Raw genomic sequence first — 19,613 nt, forward strand, 5'->3', positions numbered from 1 at the left:
TTCTTACTGATGACTATTTTTAAACTGCTAGATCCAAATGTGAAACATTGTGATTAATTGTATTACTGAATAGAGAGCCTATTAGGATACTAGATCCTAATGTGATTTATGCTCGCTCATGCCTGTATTTTTTATGTCCGTTCTATTTTATAATTTTTAGACTATTTTTAAACTGAATCATTTTAAACTATTTTTATTATTTGTGTTACTGAAAACTGTAAGCGGAGAGCCTATTGGGATGCTAGATCCTAATATGAAACACTGTGATTTGCCATACCTTGCTACCTGTCTATCTTTTTATGCCTGCTTATGCCTGTATTTTTTACTGTTGTGAAGCACTTTGAACTTCAACCTCTGTATGAAAAGTGCTATACAAATAAAGTTATTATTATTATTTATAGGCTATAGGCTCCTTTCGGGTGCATTTTGTGGTGGCTCAGATGACAATAATACATGACAATAAGGCTAACTTACTGTTTTTTGGCTAAGGGCTATATGACATTTTAGTGCTATTAGAATGTCTGGCTTAGCACCCGCTTTTCATTGTCAAAATACATTTACTATATGGGTTGTGAGTGTTGCCTACAAATGGTGAATGTGTTCATACAGCTACTTAGCCATGTCATTGTCACAAATGGTACCAACAAATGGTAGGCCATATCTAACGTGTTGGCTACTGTCATGTCGGCTGTCCTTGGTAGGCTAGTGACTTGTTAGCATGGTTGGGCAGACAGTGGATGATCCCTGTGTATGTTGTGCAAGTGTGTTTGGATACTGGTAATTATAATGAATGGTAATAGATGGTCTCTGCATTTTGTTAAATGTTGTAGGTGTGTCTGTTTGCTCTGTGTGTGTGTGTGAGAGAGAGAGAGAGAGAGAGAGAGAGAGAGAGAGAGAGAGAGAGAGAGAGAGAGAGAGAGAGAGAGAGAGAGAGAGAGAGAGAGAGAGAGAGAGAGAGAGAGACTAGATGATGACTACGTTGTTTTGCAGATAGTAACCGTTTCTTCCAACACAAATGGGCATTCTGAACATTCTGCGACAGCCCTTTTTCAGAATTTCGGCGTACCGCCTGGTGGAGATGTGCGCTCTACTGGGCACACTTTTCTAGTTGCTTCATTTGTCTAATCATCCTGTTTACCGAGCACTCGCCCCCTTTGGGCTTTCTATCGAGGGAGACTGCGGAGATAAGGCATTCATCTATGTTAGATCTGACGTTGCTCACCGGGGGCAGAGACATATAGGAAGTGAATGAAGAGAGAGAGGAGAGGAGAGGGAGAAAAAAGGAATAGAGAGAGAGAGAGAGAGAGAGAGAGAGAGAGAGAGAGAGAGAGAGAGAGAGAGAGAGAGAGAGAGAGAGAGAGAGAGAGAGAGAGAGAGAGAGAGAGAGAGAGAACTTACCAAGGCCTGTGAGTTTCAGCGAGCCGTGAAAAGAGGATGAAAAAAAAGAGAGAATGCATTAGAGTGGGAGGATGGAAGAGCAAACAGTAGAATTACAGCATTTCAGTACTGAGTGCATAAGGTGTGTCTTTTACGGCCATGCAGGACTGCTGCACTAGGCTTCCTCTATAGAGACATATTATGGCACTTAAATAATTAGTTATCTGTGTTCATGCATTACAAGTTACTCTATTGCAGTCATGCTTGGCATTTATATGTGGTTTCTCTGTCAGCTGATGCATTTAGTAATATTTTCTGCTGTCTGTTTCTGCACGTTAGTTGGACATATAAACAGATAAACACAAGACGCACACTCATATGGGTGAAGCCAGCTGTACTGTACAACACTGACTCACACGCACACACAAAAACTACACACCCACACACGTACATTACAGTACAGTACAGTACAGTGCACACACATACACACACACACAACATACACACACACACACACACACACACACACTGATTATTATGTTTATCTCCATTGGGCCCGGGTGATCAGAAATAGATAAATGGAGGAGAATAGATAGATAGACACTCGTCCCGTTATTAGAGGAGGTTTACATAACATAAGGAATGCAGACATGGACAGCTGACAATATTGAACACGTCTTTACCCTATCTGTGCAGCCCAGCTATGGTAAAGATCCATGGAAGCCATGGAGAAGAATGTAGGACGGATGTAACCTCTACATGAACTGAGAGTGTTGATGTAAGTTTCTTTAACATGCACTGAACTGCTGAGGTTGCTGCAGGCATTACAGTTGAAGACTATGTGTCCAGATGATTGTGGTTGAGGTACAGGACTGTAATGTTGTAAAAAAAAAAAAGGGAAAAAAAAAAGGTTTTTGGTGCCCCGCCGCAAAGTGGGCGGATCCCTACCGTCCCGACCAATCGGAAACGCTGTTGCTGCCCTGAAGCAATCACACAGCCAATGGGGGACATTGACAAAGGAGAGGCATGAGAGAGGGAGACCAATTAGATTGCTGCTGACTACTACTGACTTCATCTCAAGTGTAAAAGGCTTTCCCTCAGTGTCACACTTTTACATGATTTAAAAGCCTCACACAGTTAAATCAGAAGTCAATGAAGTCCTCAGATATATTTTTGGGCTGAGTTGTCAGCATTTCATGTTCGGTCGAATGTCCACGTTAAGCACCTGCCGAGCGAGGTAAAAAAAACATAAAAGAAATAATGGTGACGCGTCGGCGAGGCTGAAATCTGACAACTCACTGAAAAATATCACCCATAATAAGCTGTTATGGGTCTATGTAGGAATGGCAGATCCAGACGCAAAATCCAAAATAAGAAAACCAAAAACGACAACCCATACTTACCAAGACATTGTTGGTTATAAATTTCATGAGAGATATGGACAAATACAGCATCAACTCATGTTGTTCACTGTGATATAAACATTCATCAGCATCCGCATATGTATGACATCAAGTGACATTATCATATATATACCCTTTTTTTCTCTGGCATTACTTGACAAGAGATATACTGTCTATGGAATAGATGTTATCAATCAATGAAAACTCTTAATCTTAAGTGTTTACTGAGAGAGTTTACCATCAGTGTGCTTATCGTGAAGAGACTTAGCTAACAGACCTGTCACTACAGGCTGATCTTTAAGTCTAATGGTTTAAAATCCTGTACATGATGATGAGAAACATACATAAGACATGAGACAGACAGACACTGAAATATTAGACAATCACAAACAGACATTAAAAACAGTTGATTTTAGTGGCTAAGACCTCTGTGTTACTTTGAAAAGTACTGTGCAGGTTTATCTCTGCTGCATGCCTGCACTTGTTCTCCTATTCTTTCTAAATATATGAGTAGACTACTCACTTCACTTAAAAAAAAATATTATTTTTACGATACAGACATTGTCACAATTATGTATGCGTTAAAATGTATTCATACTACAGAGCTTTGATATATATATATATATAGAGAGAGAGAGTTTGGTTTAACTCATTTTATTTCAAGGTTGTAAACAATGAAAATGGGCCTTGAACATTAACACATTGAGTGCCAACGACGAGATATCTCGTTGTTGGCCGCCATGCGTTGAGTGCCAATGACGAGAAATCTCGTTATTTAATCGGTATTGCTTTTATTAGCGATATCCATTCATTTTTCATCAATCCAGCCTCACGTTATCATTGGGACTATCTATGAGTTTGAAAAGGGCAAATACCGCCCCCGATCATCTACCGGATGGTATTGCACCCATTGGAATGGACTCAATGAAAATGCATGTGAAAAGAAAACTCCGGATTCCACATTTTACTTCTCAGGCATGTAACCCGAGACTACTGCATTCATTGGGGACGCTCAGAGCAGCGTGGAATATGTGTTTCGAGTACATAACTTTGGATCAATAAACGCGATCGATATTTGGAATGGCGATCAGGAATTGGAATAATCTTTTTGCAGAACATCTGATCTGAGGTAAGGAATCTATTTTACCAGTCTTGGGGTAATCAGATGTTTTTTTCACATATTTCACAACGTGTCCCATATGTGTGTATATGACGTTAGCGCTGACCAGGTCATAGAAAATCGATTTTTCAGCCCGCTTCTCTAGCATGTATAAGTACACATATACTATCGATAATCTAGCGTTTATTTGAAAACGATTCATAAATCAGCCGGAAAATGACAACGTGTCAGGGCGATCTTTTTTTTGTTGTTGAAATTTTCAAAAACTTTTGTTTCTCAAAACGGTATAAAACGGAAATGTACAGATGAAAAAACAACCCGTTTCCTACATGTTGACTGCAAGCAAGTCATTGATAAGCGACGGGCGTATTAGACACATAGCCATAATATAGAATATAGAAATAGCTCCGCGAAAATAATGAAATATCGGAAAATCAGTCCCAAAAGGCTGGCATTCAAGCGATAAATAGCGCTGGCACTCAATGTGTTAAGTAGCCATACACCATACCACCAGATAACAAAAAAGAGAACGAGAGAAGGAGACTCATCGATACACTTTACATTTCCATATACTGTACAAAACAATATTTTACTTGGTATTGAGGTTGTTACACCCCTTAGTAATAATAATGATAATAATAATAATAATAATAATAATAATAATAATAATAATAATAATAATAATAATAATAATAATAATAATAATAATAATAATAATAATAATAATAATAATAATAATAATAATAATAATAATAATAATAATAATAATAATAATAATAATAATAATGGCATCTACTGCTACTGAGATGATCTGGCACAATGCTACAGCAGGCTGCAGTAGAGCAAGCCTCTCTGTGGGATATGATACGACAACAAGCTGGAGAGCATCACCATGACGCAGGGCCTTCATATCCTCTCTGGACTAATGAATTAAAAGGAGAGTAATGACTAAGCTTAAGGATTGACCATTTCCACTCAGCAGCGCAGTGCTGGTTTATATTGATATCACCATAATGAGTGTTATTCTTTTTTATATTACAGCTGAGCTTGCAGTCATCCATTTGTGCTTTTGGATAATTAATTTGAATGTATGTATTTGAATATTGGTTGAGGGAATTACTTTATCATTGATTTAGTAAACAATATTCCGTAGTTTTGTGCTTTTTGGCCATGAAGCACTTTGTGAATTTCTTCCTAAAAATGCTTTACAAATAAAGTAATTACTGTCACCGCCGGGAATCTGGCTACTTTCGACGTACTCACAAACAGCTGTGTGGTGGGCCGTGGTCCACTGGTGTAGCGTAGTGTTGGGTTGCCCTGCTAGATTCCACATAAATCACACATAACCTTGCTGAGGCAGATAACTCACCAGGTCTCGGACAATAGGCAGTGTCCTCTTGCGGCGTAAATCTGGCATGCTGTCAATACCATAAAGAATGCTGCCAAGCCTGGGCAAACAGACAGATTTAGAGTGTATTAATATCATAATAATACTGTGGTGGGGGAAACATTACCACGGCGAGTGGGGGCCATGATTTACACTGCCAGTAAATACCATGGATCATATCTCCTATACCTTACCCTGTCTCACCCTCTCCTCCACGCATCCCTCCAGCCCTGATGACCCACGCTGAGGCTCCCTGTAATCTGTCTCCCTCACTTTGCCTCCATACATTATCCCTGTCTGTAACTATACCTGTCTCTCTCACTGTGTATTCATACATTATCCCTGTCTGTAACTCTACCTGTCTCCCTCACTGTGTCTCCATACATTATCCCTGTCTGTAACTCTACCTGTCTCCCTCACTTTGCCTCCATACATTATCCCTGTCTGTAACTCTACCTGTCTCCCTCACTGTGTCTCCATACATTATCCCTGTCTGTACAGTAACTCTACCTGTCTCCCTCACTGTGTATTCATACATTATCCCTGTCTGTAACTCTACCTGTCTCCCTCACTGTGTCTCCATACATTATCCCTGTCTGTACAGTAACTCTACCTGTCTCCCTCACTGTGTCTCCATACATTGTCCTTGTCTGTAACTCTACCTGTCTCCCTCACCGTGTCTCCATACATTATCCCTGTCTGTAACTCTACCTGTCTCCCTCACTGTGTATTCATACATTATCCCTGTCTGTAACTCTACCTGTCTCCCTCACTGTGTCTCCATACATTGTCCCTGTCTGTACAGTAACTCTACCTGTCTCCCTCACTGTGTCTCCATACATTATCCCTGTCTGTAACTCTACCTGTCTCCCTCACTGTGTCTTCATACATTGTCCCTGTCTGTACAGTAACTCTACCTGTCTCCCTCACTGTGTCTCCATACATTATCCCTGTCTGTAACTCTACCTGTCTCCCTCACTGTGTCTCCATACATTGTCCCTGTCTGTACAGTAACTCTACCTGTCTCCCTCACTGTGTCTCCATACATTATCCCTGTCTGTATCACACTATACTGCTCCACTATGTATCATATATTAATTTGGCAGTGGTGGGCCATCACAGCGAGGGGAAATAAATTGCCACCTAAACGCCTGCCAGCCTTTGACGGTTAATGGAGATTCTCTCTACCTTCTCTCTGTCTCTCTCTCTCTGTCACTCTCGCTCACTCACGGTCAGTGTACCTGCCTACTAGGCCTGATGCGTGGGCTCCATTCCCCCTCAGTCTCTCTATCCAGAGCCTGCCTAGGGTACGGCACACATGCCGTGGCCCCTTCCACCGCCCAGGCTCCTTCCCCGCGAGACTTCCGGAGACATCACCTCAACTGTCACTCATAGCACTCTAATGACCTCGAAAATGACATCACCTCCTCCACAGACACAGCCCCTTCTCCTGTCAGCCCCCCCCCCCCCCCCCCCCCCCCATCCTCACTCCACCCGTGTGACATCACTAGTGTGACCCTGGAGGTAAGAATCTAGAAGCTTCTGATGTGTGGTAAGCGGTGTGAGGCCTGGCTTTACCCCAGGGACCTGCCTCTCATGAAGACAGCAGGCTACAGGTGGCTCTGAGGACAGAATAACTGCATGTGACATTAAGCCACAAACAGTTGACTCTATTCATCATACATACTGTAATTACTATGGTAGAAATATGGTACCGGCCATTGTGTAACTCATGTATCATGGTACTGCCATGGAAAAAGTCATGTATCACCACGGTAACATTTTCGGATTTAAACAATACCATGGTATAATCTAATTTAAATCACTGGAATAGTTCCCAGCGACAATCAAATAGCAAGTTTGTGAGTTTTGCCTATCCCTAGTAATATCATGGTATTTAAACCATGATCCTGATGGTAATATCAGAGTATTTAAACCATGATACTGATGGTAATATCAGAGTATTTAAACCATGATACTGATGGTAATATCATAGTATTTAAACCATGATCCTGATGGTAATATCAGAGTATTTAAACCATGATACTGATGGTAATATCATAGTATTTAAACCATGATCCTGATGGTAATATCATAGTATTTAAACCATGATCCCGATGGTAATATCATAGTATTTAAACCATGATCCTGATGGTAATATCATAGTATTTAAACCATGATACTGATGGTAATATCATGGTATTTAAACCATGATACTGATGGTAATATCATGGTACTACCTACACTACCATCATTGTAGTGACCAAAACATTATGAGCATACTATGACACTTTTATGGAAACACCATGACACTTCTTTGTAAGCGATGTTCTCTGGCACGGCCACAATATTGTGCTGAACGGAGGGGCGAGCGGCTGATATTTTGACTGACACAGAGTGCAACAGAAAGCCAGCTTGCCCGTGTTTATTTCTGCTTCACATGTCTCAACATGGTGACAAAAAAACAGTATGGCTGCACATTGTGTGAGTGTGTGTGAGCCAATCAGACGAGAGGAGCCAGGCACCACTCACCCTCCTGGCTGCAGGCCAAGCACTTTGGGATCCAGAACATTGCGAGTCTGCAGAGAGAGAGAGAGAGAGAGAGAGAGAGAGAGAGAGAGAGAGAGAGAGAGAGAGAGAGAGAGAGAGAGAGAGAGAGAGAGAGAAAGAGAGAGAGAGACACACAGTCAGTGTCAGTGGAAGCCAAGCACTAGCATTGGCACACAACCACTCACAGTGCCACACACACAGGCAGCACACACAACGGAGGAGAGATTGGGGAGGGGGTACTAATTTGGTGAGGTACAGTAAATCAGGGGGTGAGCTTGGGACACAAGCGAGGGATGAGATTATGATGGGAGGAGAGGGGGATGAGTGCAGCACAGGGAGAGGAGAAGAGAGCACCACAGGCAAGACCAAATGACTCCACGTCAAAGTGATTTGCCAAGCAGGGGCTCAAATAATAATATTATTGTCATTTGTGGCGCTTTGGGCCAGATTTGCCTGTTTTACAATGCTGCTCCCTCCTCACTGTACCAAGTGTTTGTACATAGTGATGCAGAGATGGCCACCAAGCACATGCTAACACTCTCACATGATTGACTGGTACCGGCATGGTCATACAAACACATACATACACGCACGCACGCACGCACGCACGCACGCGCACACACACACACACACACACACACACACACACACACACACACACACACACACACACACACACACACACACACACACACACACACACATACACTCACAGGCGCAAACATCTCTACAAACACACACACATATATGCATATACATGCATGCACACCCACACACACACACACACACACACACACACACACACACATACATACATACATACACACATGCACACTCAGATGGGAACAGGGAAGCTGCATGGGTCTGGGTGAAGTATGTTAAACATTGATATTGATTTTTAAACCTGGGTATCCAACGCACTGCTGTCTGAAAAGACAAGAGAAGGGGAGAAGAGGAGGACAGAGTTATAAAAGAAGAATGGAGACAAAAGTACGTCACCCGGCGCAAACATTATGACGACACATTTCTGCTTCTCCAAACAAATGTAGGCTACACAGAAATTGAGACAAGGCACCCCCCCCCCCCCTGTAGTTCAGTGAAATCATTGTCAAACAGAGGAGTTTCCTTCCCACATAGATTAATCATTTGAAATCAATATTGAATCTTAACCGTCTCTGGTCAATACCATGACTCTACACAATAAGAGGCATGGGGCATTAGGTGAGACATAAACGCAGACATTATATCTCCATTCTGGAGACAAACTGTGCCATGGTGGGGCTTTTACATAAGCAAGATTACACAGGTGTAATTATGCTGCTATTGATCTGTGGCTGATGAATGGCGGCATGATCAGGATCAGATATGCTACAGAGAGAAGACAGCTGTTCACCAGGGATAGATCAAATGGCCACTCTGACTCTTTGTCGTTCACAGGTCATTGTAACACAAGCACTACACAGCCATTACATCAGCGCCCTGCAGAAATATCCTGTCTCCTGTTTTCTTTTGTGTGTGTGTGTGTTTTACAGCGAACATCTCCTTCACATAGATACTGTTTAATGACCATGCAAGTAACCGTGTGGTAATGCAAGGTCATATGTCAAAAATACATGCTGTACAGTTTGTTGAAAGTGGACCTTTTGGAGATACAAACTCGCTGCAGTATAGAGGTAACCCCAGACGCACGCACGCACGCACGCACGCACGCACGCACGCACGCACGCACGCACACACACACACACACACACACACACACACACACACACACACACACACACACACACACACACACACACACACACACAGCCAGCAGAATCACATATCATGTACGGCGCACTCATAAGTCACTTACAGCACAGCACAGCAGAGCAAGATAGAGTCTTCTCAACAAGCAGCTAGCCTGCAGGCAGCGACCCTAGGCGAAGCCAATCAGGAGATAGCCTTAGGTGCTGATTTTACGTTATTTGCAGAGTGCATCCTAAATCTGTGGAATAGAAATGTAATCGATGGGTAGAGGAATTGTGCTTGTATCATGAGCAGTGTGTTGAGAGAGTGGCAGGGGCGGTAAATTCTGCAGGTTCAGTGGTGACACGCATGGACACACAGCACATCCACAACAGCTCACTGGAGCAACAACGCCTGCACCTGCCTGATAGTATATAGCCTTGACATACACGTTCAGGTACACACACACACACACACACACACACACGCACGCACACAAACAGGTAAAGACCCTGAGGTAAGCAGGTAGCAGGTAAGATCAGTATCACAGAATCGCTGCAATATTAAGACAGCAGGAAATCACTGAAGATTGTCTTGCAAGACGAGGGAAGAGTGGCGCTAAAGAGTGGGTGGCAGGAACGTAGGGGTCAGCTGAGTCAGACAATATCACAACACAGTGACAACACCACCACAACAACACACAGTGAAAACACAACACAGTGACAACACCACCACAACAACACACAGTGAAAACACAACCCAGTGACAACACCACCACAACAACACACAGTGACAACACAACACAGTGACAACACAACACAGTGATAACACCACCACAACAACACACAGTGACAACACCACCACAACAACACACAGTGACAACACAACACAGTGACAACACAACACAGTGATAACACCACCACAACAACACACAGTGACAACACCACCACAACAACACACAGTGACAACACAACACAGTGACAACACAACACAGTGATAACACCACCACAACAACACACAGTGACAACACCACCACAACAACACACAGTGACAACACAACACAGTGACAACACAACAGTGACAACACCACCACAACACAATACAGTGACAACACCACCACAACACAGTGACAACACCACCACAACAACACACAGTGACAACACCACCACAACAACACACAGTGACAACACAACACAGTGACAACACAACAGTGACAACACCACCACAACACAATACAGTGACAACACCACCACCACAACACAGTGACAACACCACCACAACAACACACAGTGACAACTAGGGATGTTCGATATTGGCTTTTTTACAGATACCGATATACCGATATTGTCCCACTCTTAATTTCCGATACCGATATCAACCGATACCGATATATGCAGGGTTTCCCCCCCCCAAAAAACGGAATAATTTCAAGTAATTAACATTACATATCTCTTGTCGTGGAATTAACACAACATTATGCATACTTTTGACAATAAATAAAATCAGAATTTGTTCTTACTTGCTTGCCTGGGTAAATAAAGGTTACATTTTATCCAAAACTGTTACCTTGTCTTTAATTGTGCTGTTGTAACTGATTTGAAATATATTCTGTGTTTTTGTGTGAAGAGTTATCATTGCATTGCATGGGTGGAACCGTAATGGGAACGAATGCATACTATACGATCACAACGCTGTTACTGTAATGCTTTTTGGTAACAATAAGCATTTTGTAAGGCAGTCTGTTCTGTGATTTGAAGAGGTTGTTGCCCAGTAAATGCACTTGAGCTCAACCTGAACGTCTGCATTATTTGTCGAACCGAGTGGAGTTATACTGTGACTGTCATATAACGTTTGTTTTTACATGCAATATGATATGTGGACTCCAGTTTAATGGATCCAAACATAGACGATGTGGTTGAATTTATTCCGTCACTTTGTAACACTTTCTTCTGTAACACTTTCTTCTGTAACACTTTCTTTTGTAACACTTTCTTTGAGCTCTGTTAGTGAAACAATGCCGCAATCGGCCTTATAGCATAACAGTCCCATATTGCAACAGGTTGTAGATCTAATAACGCATTATAAAAAAATAAAAAATGTATGCCATTTAAACAAACAGGTGAACCAGAGGCAGAGAAAGACAGGGAAAGGTTCGATGAGGGAGAAGCCTTTGCAGGGACTAATATGGAAACCGGTGTGTGTGACGACCAACCAGTCAGTGCCACTGCACAACAGTTTAAAAGTAATTGCAGTATACGGTAGATATGTTCTGTACGCACAAATATATGAAAGAAAAACATTTGAAAATGAGACCTATGTTTTGCATATTAACTTGACACAAAGGTAAATTAGCAGATTGTGTTTTGTTATTTGATGATTTGTTGATTGATTGATTGATTGATGATTGATTGATTGATTGATTGGTTGATTGATTGATTGATTGATTGATTGATTAGCTTGATATGTTATTTCGGACAAATGGGGGCCACTTGACCGCAAATTCCCGGGCTGCTTTTTGTTGCCACCACCTTACCACCATCAATTACCACAGCAGAGATTCATGCACATATATAGCACCTTCCACCTACAGTGCACTAACGACATTAGCACCTCTCTGTTCTCCCACGATTGCTGTGTTGTCAACCATGACTAAATGACGGCTGTGACAGGCTGATGTCACATGGTTTATTTAGTTTATACGTCAAACCTTAAGATACAGCCCTGCAGGATTGAACCAGGAATAGCTATAACATCACACTGAAGCACAGCTCTTATTAAAAACAACTGTGATTACACTGTGATTATGTGGAGCAATCTAATAAAAAAATGTATCTTATTTGACATGACCTTGTTAGTGCTATTTCAATTGTACAGATGCAGCTAGGATTATTGATTGATGCACTGTAGCTGATATTATCCTACAAAAAATAAACACAACAGAAAAATTCACATATAGTATATATAATAATAATAATAATAATAATAATAATAATAATAATAATAATAATAATAATAATAATAATAATAATAATAATAATAATAATAATAATAATAATAATAATAATAATAATAATAATAATAATAATAATAATAATAATAATAACTTAGACCTGTATAAGCACTTCTCATACAGAAATTGCAGTTCAAAGTGCTTCACAACAGTAAAAAATGCAGGCATAAGCGAGCATAAAAAAATTAATACAAAAAGATAGAGGTAGCAAGGTAAGGTAAATCACAGTTTTTCAGTAATACAGATAATAAAATAGAATAGATTAGATAGAGTAAAACATTGCGGTTTGATTCAGTTCAAAATAGGCTAAAAATAATAAAATAGAACGGACTGTAAAAAGTGTGATAAAATTGTTCAATAAAAAATATATAACAACAGAGCAGTGTATCGCTCTTAATATTTTGAGTTTCTTTACAAAGTTCTAACATACAACAGAGCATCGCTCTAACATACAACAGAGCAGTGCATCGCTCTTAACACTGAGTTTCTTTACAAGGTACAGTTCTAAATTACCTTATAATTTAACAGAGCAGTGTGTCGCTCACAACTTAACAATAGAGCAGTGCATCGCTCTTAACTTTGAGTTTCTTTACAAAGTTCAGTTTTGAATTACAACAGAGCAGTGCTCTTAAAATTACAGTGCATAGGAGGTAGTGAGATCAAATTAGCATAGAACCGACACATGAATTTGATAGGAAGTGTATAAAAGTAGGTAGGGTAAGAATAGTGCAGGTAAAGTACAATTTGTGTCAGGATATCCCTGATTTCATTGAAATGCCTGAGCAAAGAGAGTTTTAAGCTGTATTTTGAAGATGTCTAGCGAGTTGGCTTCCCTGATATTTTGGGGTAGTTTGTTCCATAGTTTTGGGGCATAGTTGATAAAGGCTGAATTACCGATCCTCTTTTGACTGTTTCTGGTAGCCTCTAGTAGTCCAGCAGCTGATGATCGCAGTGTTCTTGCTGGCCTGTAATTTGTTGGCGTGTAGCTAGGTCCCTGTCCATTTAGAGCAGGGGTGGCCAACCAGTCAGAGACTAAGAGGCTGAGCCACAAAAATTACTGCCACAAAGAGCCACACCAAATACCAGCGTTTCTCAACCTTTTTTTTCAGTCATGGCACCCTTCCTGTGTTTATAGGTCTCACCCTCTGGCCTCTGAAGTTGCTAATGTCTTTTTTATTTGGGCCTCACAGGGTTAAAAGTACCCTGTGAGACCCACGGTTGCAAAATTACAAAATCACTTTTAGCCATTTAAAAAATAAATCTGTAAATGTTTATTTAAAAAATGTTAAGCACATGTATAGTCAATTGGTCCTGTTGTTCAGCCTTACGATGCTATTGGATAGTAAATGTGTTTATATGTCCCACGCTCTGGCCTCTGAAGTTGCTAATGTCTTTTTAATTTGGGCCTCACAGGGTTAACCTCTTAAGCCTGAGATATACAGTAAAAGTGTATATTTTCAGCATTACGTTTGTTTACCAATGATTTTAACTGTTATTAGTGAAATATAAGATTATAGAAATCTCAGGGAATTGAGTCGGAAACCGGCGCATATTGACAGGAGGAAGTGGAGCAGCCAAAAGTGAGTGTACCCTACCCAGCTCACGCCAGCCCATCAATCATCTGACTTCTGGATTTACTTTTTTATTTCTCTTATTTTTTGGGATTATCTCCCACAAACCTGAACATTATTGCCAGAAATCAGAACGCAGTTCGTTTATCTACCTTTCTGTGAACATCTAGCAAAAAACTGTGTTGCAATATGATGAAAAATGGTGGAGAAATGTACATTATAAAAAATATGGCAGAATTCAGTACTGTATCTACAAAACCTTCTGTTTAATCATCTTCCCTTTATTCATTTGCTTAGATTTTTCAGGTCTGGTCAATTTTAGCATGGTGTTATTCACAGTAAATATAATTGATATTCTCCTTTGGTTCATTACAATTTACTCAAGCCTAGTAACAGACACAATATTTCTGACACTGGGAATACATTCCCTGAGATCCATAGATGTGCCTAGATTCAGATACCAAGAACATGCAAATGGACCATTTAAAAAAAATCTGTAAATGTTTATTCTACGTCCTTATGTAATGAGTGACATATTAAAAAAAAATATTATAATACATTTGTTTTATGGATGGAAGAGCCACACATTGACGGCAAAGAGCCACATGCGGCTCGCGAGCCACGGGTTGGCCACCCCTGATTTAGAGCTTTGTATGTAAGGAGAAGGACCTTAAAGTAAATTCTAAATGTTACAGGGAGCCAGTGTAAAGCAGCTAAGACTGGACTAATGTGCTCTCTCCTTTTGGTTCTCGTTAGCAGTCGGGCTGCAGAGTTTTGGATTAGCTGAAGCCTCACTGTGGTTTTCTTAGGGAGACCTGTGAAAAGTGCATTACAGTAGTCTAACCGGCTAGATATGAATGCATGAATTAGCTTCTCTTCTCAGCATCGTTTTGCTTAATAAATGGTTGTACTTTTGCTATATTTCTGAGATGGAAGAACGATGTTTTTGTCACTTTGTTAATATGAGAATTGAAGTTCAGTTCGCATCTTTTCACCTCCACAGCGCGATCTCTCAGCGTCGGGGGTCTGCGTGGGAGGGACATGCCGCCCCCGTCGCTTCCTGATTCTGCTGCGCAGGCGCACCAACCGACCTGTAGGAGTCGCTGTCCACAACGTCCAATCCCCACCCATCAGCTTCCCACCCCCTAATACTGCCAATTGTATTAGTATGAACGACCAGCCAAGCTGATAGCAATGCGGAGAGCTGGGCTCGAACCCAGCGTCTCCTGCATTGGTGGCGAGCACCTTGCCCACTAGACCACCTAGCCGCCCTGAACTGAAACTATCTTTTCAAGTACTTTACTAATGCAGTGGTTCCCAAAGTGGGGGGGTCACCAGATGATTTCCACAAATAAAAAATAAAGATGCTAGCCTGTAAAAATCCCCCCCAGAAAAATCTACTTTGCATTTGATATATTGCAAATATATGCCATCACACACACTGGCATTTAAAGGGTTAGAATTATAAAATGAATATGTGGTGTTATGATCAGGGCTGAAGTTGAATAAAAGATTGTATTATTTTCAATCTGACATTACAAAAAACAGAAAATCCATTGTTGCTAATCATATATGCTAGCCTGTTTTTTTTTAACAATAATTTGTGATGCCATCACAAACACTGGCATTTAAAGGGTACAAATAAAAAAAAATCCTGCACCAGAATGCAGGAAATGAAGGACCCCCAGACCCCCCGCTTAAAAAGTGGCCTGACTGGGGCTATATTTCGCACTATATTTCCTGGCCTGAATGATTTCCCCAGTCCGGCCCTGGTTAAAAGCCTCCAATGCTTATTAGTGTGTGCGCGTTTGAACGTTTGCATGTTTCAACCATACATTTCCATTTATAATCTTTTTTATTTTTAATTATTAATAAAAAAAAAAAATTGACCTCCTATAATAGTGGGGGTCGCGGCTCTCTGACACCGTTATTTCGGGGGTCGCGGCCTGAAAACTTTGGGAACCCCTGTACTAATGAATGGTAGGTTAGATATTGGTCGATAGTTTGCCATTACATTACTATACAAGTTAGGTATTTTTTTGTAATGGCTTTACAACTGCTGTTTTAAAGGCATCTGGGAAAATACCAGTTCTAAGGGAAGTGTTGATGATATCTAGCACAGGGCTTGAAACACTATTAAACACCCATTTGAAGAAAGCTGTAGGTGTAGGATCAATGTCTGAGGTGGAGGAATTACATTCTGAGACAGTTTTGCAGAGTACATCTAATGATGTGATGCATGTGAATCTTCTCATGGTTACATTGCGCGGTTTGCTGTAATCAGCTTTATTTCCATCATGAGTAATGCTAGCCCTGATCAAGGTTATTTAGTTGTTAAAGAATAGTGCAAGTCTGGGGAACCTATCACAGGAAGGAATTCAGGGGGAAGACAAATACTTGATTTATGGGGGCTGAGCCCCCATTGGCCCCCTCATAATTCATATATTGATTAAGATACTATTAGTAGCAGCCAAGAAAGCTTTGACTAAACTGTGGTACAGAGTAGAAGCACCAACAAAGGAACAATGGACAGAGATAATAGAAGGGATACAGGAAATGGAGAGAATCACACATATGCTGAGGCTGCAAGAGGAGAAATTTGAGTCAAAATGGGAAAAGTGGGAGGAATATAGGAAAAAAAGGAACGACATCACAGAAGAATGAAAAGGAAACAAGAAAATAAATGGAAATGGAAATAAACAATGCAAATATAGAATGGACCGAAGGACCCATGTCACCCTTTTTTCTTATTTAAATTTTTTTTTTATATTTTTTTTTGATATTATGTCTTTATAGTTTTGTATGTTGAAGTGTATTGTTTATGTTGTTGAAAAAATGAATGTAAGTACAAAAAAAAAGAATAGTGCAAGTTCTTCACACTTAACCGTTGATGACTGATGTTTTGTTTTGTTTATCTGTGATGCATTGTGTTTTGTTCTATCTTATCTCTTGAATGGTTTCTTGCTTTTTATTTTAATTGAATTTTATTTCTGCTGTATGTAAAGCACTTTGTGAGCTGTCTCTGTGAAAAGTGCTATATAAATAAACTTTACTTACTTACTTACTTACTTACTTACTTACTTACTTACTTACTTACTTACTTACTTACTTACTTACTTACTTACTTACTTACTTACTTACTTACTGAGGAGGTGTAGGGGCAGTGTTGAGTAGTAGATTAATAGTGGAAAAAGGATTCTGGACTTTCCAGCGTTTTCTGTAATGATTTTAGAGAAGTAGTCTTTCCTTGCTAAGCAGATGGTTTTATTATAAGCAGTTAAAGCATCTTTGTATATATCACAGCAGATGGTGGTTTTTGTTTTTCTCCATTTTCGCTCAGCTGCACGACATTTCCTTTTTTCTTTGTTGACCGCATTATAGTTCAACCAGGGGGAGGCTCTGGTTTTTCTTCTTTTTCGTTTTTAGTGGGGCGACAGAATTTAATACAGATGACAGTGCATCATTGAGATTTTCTACCATTTCATTTAGAGAGCTGTCATGATTGTGTGGTTCATGTAAGATAAGATTAATGAACTTTGATTCAGCCTTGTCATTTAGGAGCCTCTTTTGAACTATGGTTATAGATCGTATAGCTTTACGCTCTGCTCTATTGGAACTATCCCTTTATCCATTCTAACAATGAAACACTTTCTCCACATGTACACACCTATTTACCTCCGCCTGGCCACACCCACATCTGCTCCTATATAAGCTGGGTTGTGGCCACACAATCAGCTCCTTCCCTACTTTCACCACCGAAAGTGTCTGTATACACCACTTTAAGTTTAGTGCCAAAGTAGTTTGTTGGAGAGGAGCTGCGTTGACATTGTATCTTTGTTTTCTCTCTCACTATTTTTCGAGAAAATAAAGCGACAATGTCTTCACCACCGGAGAGTCTAGAAGATGATGATCATTCTGCCCTCCACCGGCGCTTCGCATTGGGGCGCGACGCTGAGCAATCCCCGCCGGCATTGTCTCCGGCCCTGCAGATGGATACTGTGCCTCGGGAGGCGATCGGCTGTGTGAGGGCTGACGGTCTCCCTGGGCGGGTGGTGTTTTTTGCGACGCGAGGGGACAACTGTGCAGCTTGCGTAAATTCGGTTCCAGGCTATAATCCCTTCGTTGCCCCTCATAGCGGCGTGGAGGGGGTTCTAGTTTGATGCCCCACGATAACACAGTGCTCCTCCTCAGTGAAGTCGTAGCTTTGTTTTCCTGGGGCCGTGATTCCGAGTCTGCGGTTCAATTCCCCGGGTCTCTGGAAAATGGATACCCTCTGCCACCGCGCTGGCCCCGTTTTTCAAGACAAAAATACCCGGCACGAGGGATGCAAGCTTGGTGTTTCATTATGAGAATATCTCCGAGCTTGAGTCGGCTACAGCCCGCGTACAACAGGGCTTACTGCCGATGCCGCTGTGTCTGGTAAACACCGTTCTGTGAGACGGACGTGTGTTGCCTTTTTCCCTTTTTTCTTTCGGATAAGAAAGAGGAAAAGACAGCGGCTGTGTGAACATTTTCTTGGTCGCTATTGTGTATAGCTTAGGTTCTAGCATTGGCCAAGGCTTATGTATTTCTCTCTACCTAAAAACAGTGTTACTTTTTACGTGAGTAAAAATGAACTGGGTTTTTTTGTTGTATGATGAGAAGTTGTGTGTGTGTTCATGTAACGTTGGGAGGACTAGGGAGGACCGGAGGGCTCGGGTCCTCCCCGGTTCTGATGGTTGTAGGGGGCCTCAGCGGGTACATCTGTCAAGCTTTTCGCTCTGCTCAGCTCTTGGGTTCCAATAGAGCAGAGCGTAAAGCTATACGATCTATAACAATCTAAGGTTATCCTATAACCCTAGTTTTATGAGTATAGCGAGCGCTCTGCTCTGACTCACTGAGGACCCCATGGTCTTTGCCTTCGGTGGTGAAAGACTTGGGAAGGAGCTGATTGTGTGGCCACGACCCCGCTTATATAGGAGCGGATGTGGGTGTGGCCAGGTGGAGGTAAATAGGTGTGTACATGTGGAGAAAGTGTTTCATTGTTAGAATGGATAAAGGGATTGTTCCAATAGAGCAGAGCACTCGCTATACTCATATAACTAGGGTTATAGGATAACCTTACGTTTCTTTTTTCGTTTTAGTACGGATTATTTGAGTATCAAAGAATATACAGTGATGGTCGGAGAGAGATAATTCAGTTATTGAGATTTTTTTTTTACATTAGATGAAGTCTAATGTATTTCCAAGCCGGTGCGTTGCATTTGTTATATGCTGTGTTAGATCAAAGCTATCCAGTATATTTTTTAGCTCTATAGTTTTGGAGTCTGTTTTCTTATTAAAATTAATGTTCAAGTCTATGTACATAGACATATGTTTATCTCTATGTGATGCTACTGTACACAGTATGAAACTAAAAGTAAGCCACCATTTTTAAGACCATTAAAGGGGCACTTTGCCAAAAAACAATGCAGATTTACTTTGCACA

The 19,613-nt window shown here is 40.9% G+C and overlaps 1 protein-coding gene across 1 annotated transcript in view; it reads right to left on the reverse strand.

The window, feature by feature from the left end:
* LOC311247027 (protein unc-13 homolog C-like) overlaps positions 1–19,613 on the reverse strand; it is a gene marked incomplete at both ends in the record, with an annotated part of 325,735 nt that overhangs the window by 281,374 nt on the left and 24,748 nt on the right. The window contains 3 exon segments of the mRNA XM_084337310.1: positions 5,270–5,348; positions 7,820–7,866; positions 8,742–8,764. Of these exon segments, the coding sequence (XP_084193436.1) occupies positions 5,270–5,348; positions 7,820–7,866; positions 8,742–8,764 (149 nt within the window).

The sequence above is a fragment of the Notolepis coatsorum genome (assembly GCF_963971535.1).
Source record: "Notolepis coatsorum genome assembly, chromosome: 20".
Classification (NCBI taxonomy): Eukaryota; Metazoa; Chordata; class Actinopteri; order Aulopiformes; family Paralepididae; genus Notolepis; species Notolepis coatsorum.